Raw genomic sequence first — 14,789 nt, 5'->3', positions numbered from 1 at the left:
AATCCTTGGACCAGCTTAAAATAACTTGAAACATGAAGCACACTGGTAAAGAGCAGGCTGGATTTACTGATGAAGTCACTTCCTTCAACAGAAGGCTTCAGTAGCTCCCACCAACCTTGTCAGGGAAATGTTTGTTGAGTGGGTGAAATGTGACATTTTTTTTGGGCTGAAGCAATGATTCTATACTTGATTATGAAATACCCACAAGGGATCATCAGTGTTTAGTTAAAGATAAAAAATAAAATATAAAGAATGGCAATATATATTGAACCAGCAGTAATTTAATGAAAAAAGTACCTACTCAATGAGATTCCTGTTGATCTGGGTTCAAATCATTATTCTGATATTTTCTTTAAAAAGAACCTAGTGGGGAAGATCAGTTTGCAGCCAGGTGGCACAGCGTGCTGGGGTTGGAGTCAAGAATACTCTTTTTCTTTAGTTCAAATCTGACCTTAGACACTTAGTAATTGTGTGATCCTGGGCAATTACCCCAAGTCTGTTTGCCTCAGTTTCCTCACTTGTAAAATGAGCTGGAGAAGGAAATGGCAAAACACTCCAGTGTCTGTGCCAAGAAAACACCAAATGGGATCATGAGAGTCAGACACAAGTGAACAACAACAATATCATTTTACAAGGGGGTGCATTTGGAATCAGAAAGACTTCGATTTTTAAACCCTAACACTTAGTAATTGTATAACCTTGGATAAACCATTTGGCTTCTTTATGCCTCATCTTTATTTGTAAAAAGAGGATATTGATACTTGCAACATTTATTTCATAGGATACTTATAAAAAAAAAAACTTTTCAAACACTGTAGTCTAATAAAAAGGAACATTGTTTTACTATTATTTGCCTTTGTCCTCATCTATACAATGGGCATAATAATATTTGAATTCTAAGCATCTTAAATATAATATGTCCGAAATGGAATTTACTATTACACCAAATCTTTCCCTCTTTTGAGTACTTCTACCCCTTTTAAGGTCTCCCAGGTCCACAACTGCTGTGTTGTTGACTGCTCACATATATGCAACCCACATTAAATCTTGACAAATCTTAATTCTACCTTCCTAGCATCTCATCTCTAAATCTTTTGCACTCTACTTACATGGTAGCTAGATCCCTGTTACCTTTCCTGGATTATACGATAACCTTTTAATTGGTCTCTCTACTACAAGTCTCTCCTTATTCCAATCTACTTCTCCCATTTTCTAAAGCATATATTTAACCATGTCACCTCCCCTGATTAGTGAGCTCCTGTAACTTTCTACTGCATATAGGGTGAAATTTAAAAATCTTTAGCTTATTATTTAAAGTTCTTCATAGAACTCTTTCTTACTGTTCCAGTCTTCCTATACTTTTCTTCTTTCTACATACTCTTAAGAACTTGGCCCATTTACTATACATTGCACACTGTACTCCATTCCTATTTCTGATCCTCTGCACAGGCTCTCCCCCATATCTGGAATTTACGAAACTCTTTTCTCCTCCTCTTAACTCTCTCTCTCTCTCTTTCTCTCTCTCTCTCTCTCTCTCTCTCTCTCTCTCTCTCTCTCTCTCTCTCTCTCTCTCTCTCTCTCTCTCTCTCTCTTTTTCAAGATACCTCAAATAGCACCTTTTAGGAGACCATTTCTCATTTCTTCAAGATATTAGTGCCTTCCCCTAAGCTTACAAAATATACACTACAATTTACATATACCTAATTTTATTTACATATCATATCCTCTTGTGAACATAAACTTTCAATGGGCAGAGAGGCTTTGCCTTTCTTTGCTTTTCCTGTCTTTTACACAGCCCTTTGGTCAAGTCATTGAACTCTGACTCAGTTTCTCATCTGTACAATGAGTATGATAACATTTGCACACAGTAAGCAACGAATAAATACTTTTTTGTCTGATTGATTCAATAGTAAACAATACTTCCTTCTCAGGATGGTTGTGAGGAGGAAAAAAAAACACTTGGCAAACTTTAAAACACTGTAAGTGTGAGTTATTATAGTTGGACTTTGGGTAAGTAACTTACCCTCTCTATAATTGTTTCTTCATCTGTAAAAGAAAAAAGTTGAGCTAGATGATTTTTAAGATTCCTGGTAGCTCTCAACCCACCAACCTTTAATGGTATTTGGGGGAAAAAAAGCATTAGAATTTTGTAGTTCAAGGCTTCCTACAGTTAGTTAATGAACTGAAAAGCTATTGCTCAAAATAATCTGTTCAAAGCTTTCCTGGTCAATAGTGATGAAGGCATAAGAATGTTGACTAACACTCATTTCAATTCACCTTAAAAAGATTCTGATTTTATTAGATTTGAAGTAAAAAATCAAAAGAACAGGTCTATGGAATGCCAGTCTATAATAGTATACAGCACTGGTTCCAGTTGGAACCTCGAGAGTTGTAGTTTTTCTATAGATTTTTCCATGTGAGGATTTATTGGAGTGAGGTTGGTGAGGTGGGGGAGAAGGAGACAGACATATTGTTGTCAATAATGTAGACTGATAGTCTGATTTTGAATGAAGAGAGCAAAAAAAATATTTCAAATGGATTGGAAATATAAATAAAATCTAAGGTTAAGAAAACATAAAACTGGAAGGGAAGGGGAGAAAACTGAGAACTACTCAGGGAATAGCTGGAAAATAAATAGTATACGAAAATAGTGAGTAAGCAGACCCAAAATAAAAAGGGAGGGAAAAAGAAATTGCTAACTTGAAAAGCCAGAAATCTAAAGAAAAGAATTGAATTGGAGAAAAATAGAGTGAGAAAGGAAAGATCAGCAGTGAAAGAAAGTAAGCAGAGGGCAGAAAGGTGCATAGCTGTACAGACAGGATAGTTTTTGGTTCAGCAACATATGGTTCAAAGGAAAAGGGACTGTAGAGATTATTAATTCAAATCCCTCATTTGATAAATGAGGAAACTGAGGCCTAGAAAGGCATATGATATCCTTCTGTTTAGGTTATTCTTTTGATCATTCAAAATCCATCTTTGATATTGTGAAGAACAAAATGTGCAAGTGTTTTGGAAAAAATCTGAAAGATTAAGGTATGAATCTTATCTCAGACTTTTGCTAGTTGTGTAATACAGAATAGGTGACAATCTCTCAGAGTATAAATTTCTTCATCTGTAGCAGGACTTCTTAAACTTTTTCCATTCTTAACCCTTTTTTATCTGAGAAACTTTTACATGATCTAGCTGTATATAGGTATATAAAATGGGTATAAAAAACAAAAGTTTACTGATAATAAATTATAATTTTGTGACTCCCACATTCAGTTATATTACCCCATATGGGGTTGTGACCCACAGTTAAAGAAGCTTTGATCTATAAAATGATAATAATAGTACCAGCTAGCTCATGGGATTTTTAGGACTGTGATCTAATCTTGTAAAATGTTTTTTTCTATATAAATGCAGATTATAATCTTTAGGTATCCATTACCAATCTACTGATCAGATGTTTTTAGAATCTTATGATCTGAAAAGAATAGGATTAAAACAAAGGTTCTTATAGATGAATATAAAAATCTGGGAAATATGGTTCTGACTTGCACTAAAGGCCTTTTCTATGAATTTGGTAGAGGTGTTATCTTAGTGATTAGTGCAGCATTAGGTTTATAGTTGGAGCTCTTTTAATGTGTATTGAAAGAATTAAAGTTGTGAAACTGGGCAAATGACATCTTTCTGACTCTCACTTTTCTCATTTCTAATATGAGGTCCTTGGAAGGGACTTTAATCCAATAAAATGTAAAATTCTTTTTGGAACTTTTCATATACAATTAATACATTTTAAATATTTTATACATTATTATATAGGAATTATATATTAAATGGGAATTACTGGCATCTCTGGAGGAATAAATGGAGGAAAAATGGAACCCGGTGGGTTTTTGTTTGTTAGCCACTTCAAAGAATTTTGGGTCTAAAGCTAATAGACTCTAAACCATTTAATCCAACTCCATTTTTTTATAGATGAGGAAATTGAGGGCTAAATACATTTCCAAGGTCATATAAGTGTAAGTAGGGGAGGCAGGTTTCAATCAGATCTTATGACATCAAGATCAATTTCTACTGTATCATACTGCCTCCCCTTACATGACAGTCATACTGATTCTGAGCTTCAGATGGTTTACTGAGACAGAAAGAATTATACTTATCCTTAGTTAAAAGGAAATATTTTTATGCTTTAGACAATGCAGAGGCAAACTTGACAACTGAAGTCATTTGGTCAAAAAGCATTCATTAAATACTAATTTTATGCCAGAAGCTGTGCTAAATACTGGGGATAAAATCAAAGGCCAAAAAAAAATCTTCTCATTCAGGAGCTCATTCACATACTGATGGAAGAGACCATGTGCATATAACTAAGTGCGTACAAGATAAATTCTGAGTAGATGGAAAATTATCTCAAAGCAGAATGGGATTATCTCAGCTGGGAGTGAGGGTGGGGAGAGTAGTAGAAGGCTCCTATAGGATGTAGAATTTGAGTTGAGTCTTTTATAATATAAAATAAGAAAATTTCTTTATTTGAAATGACAGAAAATTTAAAAAAAAATTTCTTCAAAAGATTTCATCAGTCTACATTTCTTTTTCATTAATGCTAATCCTAACTTCTCTGTACCTCAAGTATCTGTTTTTTGAGTTACTTTTAAGGGGAAAAAAATCTTCACCTATTGGCAAACCTATAAATTTATTTATTTATTGCTTTTTATCAATAGTATTTTATTTTCCATAAACCTATAAGTTTTTAAATAATTGTTCATTGTTTGACTATGTGTTTCTCTTCTTTCAAAGACAGTGGAAATTAGAAGAAGCTTAGAATCAAAAATACTAGGATTCTAGCCCAGGCTCTGACATTTCTTAGCTGTTTGAACTTAGACAAGTCAGGGTTTCAATTTCCTTGTCTATACAATGAAGGACTTGGGTGAAATCACTTTCTCTCTGGGTTAGCTAAGATTCTACATTTCTCATTTTAGGAGGGCAGCCTATATTTGAGCCAATGCAATAACTAGGCTGTGCTCCTAACTTTACCAGACTTTAACAAGGCAGTATTGCTGGATATTAGGAGCAAATTCATTTCTGAAGCCTGAAGCCTGAGCTCACGCTGCTCACCTTTATCATGTGTGACTTCTTGGACACACTCTCTTTCAGACTGTCCATCCACATAAGCTATGTCTGAACAAAGTGGAACTTACTCCCAAATATGTAAAATAGTTGCTGAGGTTTTTTTCTAACATTTATTTAATTTCCTTTTCTGCTCTAATTGGTTGTTCTTATTGAATATTCTATGGTTTGCTTAGTTTATCCTTGTTACTTTTGTTATAACTAAGTATTTCCATACAAGTTAAAGTAAGTAGTCCTTAGTTCTCCATTATAGTAGAGGTTCAAGTCATGATTAAAGTACACTTATTTATCTGACAAAGCATCTACTTCTATAAGTTGCAGCACATTCTAGTGATACCATCCTGTTTGGGTAGACCAGGCTAATAATAGAGAGGCAAAATATTTTAGGGCAATGGTGTCAAACTCAAATGGAAACGGATTATTGAAAGCCATAATATTGAAGGTCATAACTTGACTTAGAAAACCATAAATTAACATTATCTATGCTGTATTTTTAATTTATTTTGTTAAACATTTTCCAGTTACATCTTAATCTGGTTCTAGTTTGTGGGAGTGGACCTGGTTTTAGTGTGATACTTCTGTTTTAGGGGACCAAGTAATTTCTATTTTTCATAATCAAGGACACTTTTAGCTAGAGAATTTTCCTTGAATTGTGAAAAGGATTCTTCTTGACCTGTACTTTCACAGAATAATAAAGGAAGAGGCTCTTCTCCAGAATTCCAAAACACAGGACCAATTGCCAGCCCATGTCAGCCTAACAGAATTTCATCCTCTCATAGCTAGGCTGGAAACTACTATTATGAGGACTCAGTTTTATGTAGTGCAATGCACTGGGATAGTGCATAAAACTTCCCACCTTGAAAGCAATGGAGATGTTGAGGCTTTTAGTCAGGATGCCTGAGTTTGTAAACAGCATCTTGGAGGGAACTAACAGTTTGTTTTGTTAAAGAAGACAAAGATGCCATGGGGAAAAGCCCTTGAAAGTTTCCTTGGAGTAGGAGGTGCGTGGATGTGACCAACTTCTTTCAGGCTTCAGCAATCATATTCTTCCATGGGTCTGTGAAGCATCAGGGAACAGAGTTCAAAACTATGTGATCTCCCAGGTTTCCTGTTCAATCAGTGTGCTATGATAGTGGCCACATTTGGCTACAAGAGCCACAGACCAAATTCTTCCAAGATCAAGAACTTCTCCTCTTAAAAAAAGAAATTAGTTTGCTTTAGTTTAGGTATAGTCTCCATGGTCTTGAGGTAAAAGTTGTGGGTTAAACTTAATCTTGAAGGAATTCATGAAAGCTAAATGATAGAAGTGAGGAGGCAAAGCAATCCAGATAAGGGGGATAGGTAATGTAAAGGTATGGACTCTAGAGAAGGAGTGTCATGTGCAAGGAACAAATGGCCCCACTGTAGTTGGAAAATAGAGTGAAGGAAGAGAAACAAAGTATAGGAGGAATGAGAAGGACCAAAAGGTACACATTATGAAGAGCTTTGAATGTGAGTCAGAAAAGCTTTTATGCAGCTGTTAGCCAGATTCATTAAACTCATCAATGAAGAGTTAATAGAAAGAATAGCACAGGACATTTTCCAATATTCCAGCAAATGAATTTCTTTTTTAGGGGTCTTGGGAAGAATGTTTCTAATGCTAAAAACATCATTAACCCAAAGGCAAACTGCTGCCCGCCTTTAACATTTTTACTTCTACCACTATTTGTTGATGTTGACTAAGTACTTATATCTGTGGAAGCAAGTGGATAAGTTGAAAATATGAGAGGAAAGAAGTAGGAAAGTTTTGCTCTCAAGAAGTTTATAACTTATTGATGAGTCAAGAAATATCATTGATAAGTCAACAAATAAGTTAACAAATAATTTCAGGGAAATATCAAACAAGTACAAATTCATGAATTTCAAGGTCACAGTAGGCACTTAATAAATATTGATGATTCATTTATTTAAGATAGATGAGATTATGCCTCTGTTCATTGATATCTTGAACCTGACTAACAGAGAAAGGTGTATACAAATATGCCTTCTCTGAAATGAAATTGGATACTGAAATGAAATGAGATATTTAAATCTCATGTATCTAACACTTTCAAATCTGACTAAATCCAAGTAGTGCCTGTCTAATTATATGGCTTTATTCCAGATGACAAAATCCATAAGTATAGACAATGGACTTTACTACTGCCTGATTAAATCAGGATTGTTATCACTGCATTCATATACTCAAGCCTCCCTTTTCTTTTTCAATTAATCTCGACTTGCATGACTAGTGTCTAATTATAACTGATTATGTTACATTACATTCTACATTTCACTCACAGTATGTTTGTTCCCTCTGTCATTCCATTATTAATAGTAGTCAATCAAAAAGCACTTATTGGCCACCCATCGTGTATATAGAGTTATTCTTGATGCTGAGGGAGTGGAAATTTAAAAGTTGAAAAAGATACAGTCTTTTTGTATTTGATATCAAGTAATTTATGATTTGTATCTGATATCAAGTAGTTTATAATTAAGTAGCTGATTAATACAAAACTGTCATGGGTTTGTCTTTTTCTTGATTTGGGTACTCCCACTAATATAGATTGCAAGTCACTTATTTGTGGTTTTCCATCTTGTGCTATTAGCATCTACATCTGCCCATGAATCTTCCCATAGAGGATGAATTCTACATAGTGTTTAGGTCTCTTAGTATTCTATTAATGTCTTTGCAACAGTCAAGCTATTCATGTTCTCTCTCAAATTTTCTCAGATATCTCTTTTATATCATTTCTTATACCAGTTATGTCAAGTTTATCTGTTGTATCTATGACACATATCAGAACCTGCCTGTAACTTTTAGTTATAGAAAGTTGCCTCTCACAGAATTTAAGTGCATTGCCATATAAATAGGAGGTTACAGATAATAGGATTTCAATTTAGGTGTTTCTGATTCCAAATCTAACACTCTATCTAGCATGCTACAATGATGCAGCAAACAAATTATTGTGGGAATGTATTGCAATCTACTTATGTTGATCTATCCACTGACCTGAAGGTCACTTCCAATTCTGATTTGATGGAGACAGAGATGTTTTCTTCTAGGAAACTATGTTATCCTATGACTATTCAAACAACTTCAAATTCATATAACACAGTACCTCATAGACTATAAAATGATGCCAAGCACAGAAAAAGTGGAAAAATGAATTTTGAGATAGGTTTTGAAGGAAGCAATGAACAAATATTGGTAGACAGAAAGGCGAAAATGTTATTCAGCTTAAAGGCATAGTATTTACAAAAATAAAGCTTCACGAACCCCAACTCATAACATATAGTTGGTCTCCCTTGATTTTTTTAAAATAAGAATTTATGACTAAGTTTGAATATATTTTAAATGACTTTGTATTATAGGCAAAGTGACCACAGAAAGTAATATTTGGAAACATCTCTCATAATTATTTCCTATCATAGTTGATCACCTTTGTTTTGCTGCTATAGTACTGTGAGCTTTAAAAAACACAGCACAACCATCTTAGTGTTTGACTTCTTCCTGATTTGAAACCAGTCATTTCCATCTATTCATTACTGCTACCACACTGCTCCCGTTAAATACATATGTATGAAATCCTTGACTAAGATAATATACGATATAGACCTATCTGCACATTTTCATGAATAATTGCTGTGTTTCTCATGCTATAATTCTCCTTCAATTGTGGCTATCAATCTTTTTGTGGCATCTATACTTTTAATGTTCTCATTGACTTAAAGCACTCTATTCCTGAAACAGTGCTATTGAAACTAGGATATTTTAAATCAGGATTTTATTGGAAAATTTGGGACATATTTAATGTGCTTGTCTGTGCCTTGTTCTTAGATTGCCTTAAATTATGTAGCAACCAAAAATGAAGGATAGATGAGAAGGTTTATTTATCTGATGATGAGGAACCATGTAGAAGTCTGCTAAGTCTGGGGCCATTTTCTTTCTCTACATGTTTACTCTTCATGGTCTCATTAACTCTTAGTGTTAACTGGATTTAGTAATCATCTATCTGCATATGACTTCTAAAATTCTATGTCCTCCTGAGCCTCAGTTCCTCATCACCTTTTCTACCTATTTCCCACAATTATCCAATTAGCCAACATGTCTATAATAGAACTCATTATTTTCCCCTCTAAATCCACTCCTATTTCTGTGCTTCTGTTGAGGGCACAAACATCCTTTTAGTGACCAATATTTGAAATGCTACAGTCATTCTTGACTTTTACATATTTGTAATTGCTCATATCAAATAATTTTCCAAGTTTTATTGATTCTACCTCCACAGCAACTTTAGAATTCATCCTCTTTTCTCTACTTTCCATGCCACCTTCTTAGTACAGCCGTCATCAACTCTCATTTGGATCATTTCAGTTGGAGAACATTTAGTAGCAAGTCTTCTCCATCACAAAATGACATTCTGTAAACCTGTACTTTAATCCATTAATTCAAACTTAATGAAGTCATAATCTTTTCAAGGTTAACAGAAAATAATATTAACACATTAATGTCTTTGTCTCTGTAGGCCAAAGAAGCTTTGGCCTGATTATTTTGAAGCAATTATCTTTTTTACCCTATTTACTGACTACAGGATGCTCAAATCTAAAATCCTGCTTGTTTTATCTCTCAGTATTGGTTTTCTTAACTAGTGTTTCTATTGCATCTTGGCTCTCTAATATGTCTTTCATGAAGGTATCAAACTGACATTCTTAAAGCACAGGTCTGACCATGACATTTCCCTACTCAGAAAGCTCCTCTGTCTCCTGATTCCTTCCAGGGCAAAATAATTTCTTTTTTATTTGTCGTTCAAAGACCCGGCTCTAGCCTACTTTCTCAAAGATTACCATACATTACTCTTTTTCACACACTTTATAGTCTAGACAAATTAGCCTTCCTTATATGTGAAATTTCATCTCCCATATTGGTAGTTTTGTGCAAGCTGAATGGCTAATTCAAGAAACAAAGATGCTGAACCCAGAGGGAAGCTGAATGAAAACTCTATGACATCAGGAAGGATATTGAGGCCCCACGCTACCAAAGGCATGAGTTTCTTTGACCATATGTGTTCTCTACACATGAAGCTCACCACTAGCATATTCCAAGTCTGGGCCCAGTTTTCCATGAAGGCTATGGGTATTTGTGGAATAGCGTGCCCCAGGATTATGGGAGAAATGTTTATAACTATGGTTGGCTGACTGTTAACGGAAAGTTCATTGGTGGGGCTCATGAACTATCATGTTCAGTGTACAGATCCAGAGAATAATCTTTGAATTCAAGGGAGTAGAAGTTACCCATATCAGTATCCATCTTATGAGTGCCAAGCTGAGGAATACTCTAGCTCCCATCAGTGCACTTTATATTAACAGTAAACCAAACAGACATAATTAGCTTAAAACAATGAAATTTATTAAAATTACATAGTTAAAAATCATAGCTATAAAATATTTGCCTTCATAATCCTTGGCATTAAGGCAAATGTTTAGGAAATATGTATGGCTTTTCATTCAATATGGTTTATTCTCTCAAATCTATAATTTGTTCTCTTCTCTGCCATCAAAGGTCATATTCCTTGAAATCGTTATCTCTGGGATCATTGCCATTTTCTGATTTCATCTAAACTGCCTCAACTGTGTCTTGAACATTCTTGAATTGAATTATTCCTACTGAGGAAGAAGTTCTTTTACTAAGTGCTACAGTCAATGAATGAGTAATGAGAAAAGATCTTCTCTGAGAATTTTGTGCTTTCTTGTACGTGTATGGGTCATATTTTACAAATATGTAGGCCTGGAATACCTGGAACAATTGGAACATTGAAACCTCTTGAACACTTTGTATTTGAAGATTTGCTTAGGAATATGGCTAATTACTCAAAGAAGCATAAGTACCTACTATGCCAGTTATTTGTTAAGTGCTTTACACATATTAACTCATTTGATTCTTAAAACAATTCTGGGAGGTAAGTACTGTTATTCTTCTCTGGAAGGTGGTTACTATTATTATTTCCATTTTATTGAGGAAATTGAGGAAGATAGAGGTTAAGTGACATAGCTAATAAATATCCTAGGTCAAATTTGAATTCATGTTTTCTTGACTCCAGGTCCACCATTATCTACTCCATTACTTAGATACCTCTGAGACTTGCTTCAGTCAGTGGTGGCCTGGCTACCTTTCAATTTGGTCAAGGAACTTTTTTGTATTAAATTAAGGGAACACTGGATCTGGTTACATTTTGTTTTTCAGGTAGTTTTATACCTTATTACTGTCTTTGATTAAGTTCTGAGCTTTCAGAGACTAAGTTCTTTACAAATAGAATAGAATATTGTTCGACCATTAAAAAACCTCAACAATATTTGAATTTTAGAGAAGCTTTGAGGTACTTGTAATAAATGATAAAGAATGAAGAAAACAGAACCATGGAAACAATATTTATAATACTATAATATTTTAAGGGAACACAATGCTAAAAAAGCACTTGAACACATTTAATACAAGGACCAACTGTTATTTCAGAAGACAGATAGAGACATGATGATCTCTAGGTACAGAATGTTGCATTTGGTTAAGCAATACTCTTTTTCTTTATTATAATGTTCTCTGTGCTAGGAAGATTTGGAAGTTATTGTGATATAAAAACCTCCCAAACTGGCAATTAAAACTTTTATTTTTAAGTTGAGCTTTACAAAAAAACTTTTATATTTTTATAACATAGTAAATACTGAATACTAAGTATAAGAACAGTTTCTTTTGTGACTTCTTGGTAGCTTAGGTTTAATCCTGGACTGGTTTCCTACCATTTTCAGCTTCTTCTAGCTACTCCCACATAATCAGTTAATACATATTTTTATGGACCTATTAAATTCCAGGCAGTGTGCTAAGCACTGGAGATTTAAAAAGGGGTATAAGACAGTCCTTACCCTCATGCATTCAGGGAATGCAAACTAATTAGCCTGAACACAATAGAATTAGGATGGTAAAACAGCTACAAAAACATGATTTATTTCCTGTCTAAAGCAAATAGAAAAGTCTTTTGACTTATCTGGACTTTTAAAAAGCTCTTTTCCACTATTAGCATGGATGTAGGCATATATACAACATTGATAATTATGATCTGAATATTGAGACATTAATTTACTCATTCATTTAACCAACATTTATTGAGAGCCTCCTATAAGCAATGCTTGGTACTAAGTATTAAGGGTAACAGAAAGATAAATAATATATGATCTATTCCCTCAAAGAACATAAAGTCTAGGAGAGAAATATAAGAGAAGGTAAGTATAAGAGAAATGAAAATATTATAACATAGGCTAAGTTGTGTGGTATTTAAAAAAGTATTGAATTTGAGTTAGAAGGCCTAGTTTTAAATACAGATATACTACTGACTCCAGCAGAGTAAGCATTACAGTCTGGCCTTCAGCAGCACCATCTGTAAAATGAAGGAGTTGGATTAAGTGCTGCTAAGGTTCCTTCTATCTCTAAAGACTGTAATTCAGTGATAATTTCACAAGAGGAGTATAAAGTACTATGAGGTCATTCCAGGGAGAAACCACTAGCAGTGACAGAAATTCAAAAGACTCAGGGCAAACCCATATCCATTAAAAGAGTCTTACCTATACAGGTTCTTTCATCTTCTCCTAATTCATATGGGTCTGTGCAGACACATTGGTAGCTGCCTTTGATGTTTTTGCACTTAGCAGAGGCATGGCAGGCAGGGTTCATTTGATCTTCACATTCATTAATGTCTGTGAAAATGACACAGTGACCACTGGAAGTCATTAAGGAAAAGACTCGGTTTTACATTGTCTATTTTTAAAGTCTAGATCTAAGATTGCATCAATATTGAGAATCACATTCACCATGGCAGATAGGCAACTCCCTTGTAATTTACAGTCTTGGGAAACCAAAAGGAGGTCATATGCAATCAAATTGCTTGACCATTCAGAACAGGCCCAGCAAACCAGAGCATCAATATAACATCAAGACAGACACAAGAGATTTTGGGTTCAGTTGGCCTGCTTGATTAGTGAAGGACCAGAATAGCCAGTCTACTCCTAGTAACTGAGCAAAAGATGAGCATAACCAGGACCAGTGACCACCCAGTGAAACTGAGGGTGCCCCCACAGTAGTAAAGGGAAGATAGGTATCATTTGATAAAAATGCATTAGTACCACAATATGTCAGATACTGTGCTAAGTGCTGAAGAACTATGTTAAGCACAGACTATAAGACCACTCAGTAAAAGCCCAGCATAGCCTATCACCCTCAGACCTATAAGGGGATGCTGAAAGCAGCCAAAGCTAACGGTCACCAAGTGGATGTGTGACTACTATGAATAGAGATTTTTCCAGAACAGAGAATGTTCTTACTCTACCAAGACTTTTCTCCTATGCTTCGCTAATCCTCTCTTTTCTTTTACTCTCTCAACAAAGTCATGCAGAATCCCAAGCTACCTAAAAGTAAAATGCTCCCTTCTTCAAGCTTCACTGCCCAATCTCTTTTCCTTATCTATCTCAAATCTATCCCGCCAGATCTATCCACTACTTCCACTGAATATTTTGGATTTTCCATTTCATGCTTAACAAACTTCCCTTCATTTTGAATCTCTTTCTTCTCTACTATTTTTATTTTCTGACATTCACAAACAAAATAACAACAAACAAAACTTGTTTACTCCATGACACCATAACTCTATATAATTTTCAGTGATGGTTGTACTTTATTTCAATCACATTAGTCCTGAAGGGGAAATCATGAGACTTCTTGTTCCCCATTATCATTTCCAAACTTTTATTTCTGCAATTATTCAGCAAGTCGTCTTCCACTGAGGTTCATTGCCTCACTTCAGTCCTGTTGGCTATTATCTACCATCCCCAAGTCATTCTCTCTCTTTTTTAAAATTTCAGGTTCACTCTCTGACTCATGTTGGCTTCATTGTTATATGCATGTGAAAGTTCAATAGTCCACTAGTGCCATGTCAGGAAATTGAATTGTGTTATGGGAGCAATCTGCTAACAGCTGCTGGGGATCTAATTCTGTCCAACAGGATAGATTCCTTCATATGAGAGGACGATAACAATGCAAGGAGATTGAGAGGCAGTTGCATTCACTGACCCCTCTCCTCTTCCCTCTTGCCTTAAGTTTATTTCATTCCCAATTCACAAGCAACATCTGTATCAGTAAAGGCTGATTTGCAATTCCTTAAAGTATGTTATTCACAGCTGTGGGGGCTTTTGGAGAACCAACCTATCCTTCATGGTACAGTCTCCTTTAATTCTTTACAGGCTTTCTGAGTTTCATGCTTAGTTATGGTCCTTAACAGAATTGTTTCCCTTTCTTTGAATTGCCTTAGGAAGATTCTGAAGATCACCTGGCAAGATAAAGTACTAAACACTGAGGTCTTTTTTTTTTTCCCAACTGAATCACCAAATATTCCATCTCTTCTGTTTGATGGGTTGGCCATATTGTTCAAATGTCAATGTATGTTTGCCTAAAAGACTATTTTACAGAGAAATCACAAAAGGCAAGCAATCACATGGAGATCGAAAGTGATATAAAGACACTTTCAAAGTCTCCTGAAGAACTTTGGAATTGATTGTGGGAACATGAGAGACAATGACACAGTGTCATTGCATAGTGTGCCTGCATTAAAGAAGAT

At 34.9% G+C, this 14,789-nt stretch overlaps 1 protein-coding gene across 1 annotated transcript in view; it reads right to left on the bottom strand.

The window, feature by feature from the left end:
* TPO (thyroid peroxidase) overlaps positions 1–14,789 on the bottom strand; it is a 224,252-nt gene that overhangs the window by 62,194 nt on the left and 147,269 nt on the right. Inside the window, exon 14 of the mRNA XM_031951166.1 lies at positions 12,745–12,876. Within this exon, the coding sequence (XP_031807026.1) occupies positions 12,745–12,876 (132 nt within the window). The remainder of the gene's footprint in view (positions 1–12,744; positions 12,877–14,789) is intronic.

The sequence above is a fragment of the Sarcophilus harrisii genome, chromosome 2 (genome assembly GCF_902635505.1).
Source record: "Sarcophilus harrisii chromosome 2, mSarHar1.11, whole genome shotgun sequence".
NCBI classification, from domain to species: Eukaryota; Metazoa; Chordata; class Mammalia; order Dasyuromorphia; family Dasyuridae; genus Sarcophilus; species Sarcophilus harrisii.
Note: the sequence above shows the minus strand (reverse complement) of the source record. Positions and strands in the feature narration are given on the sequence as shown.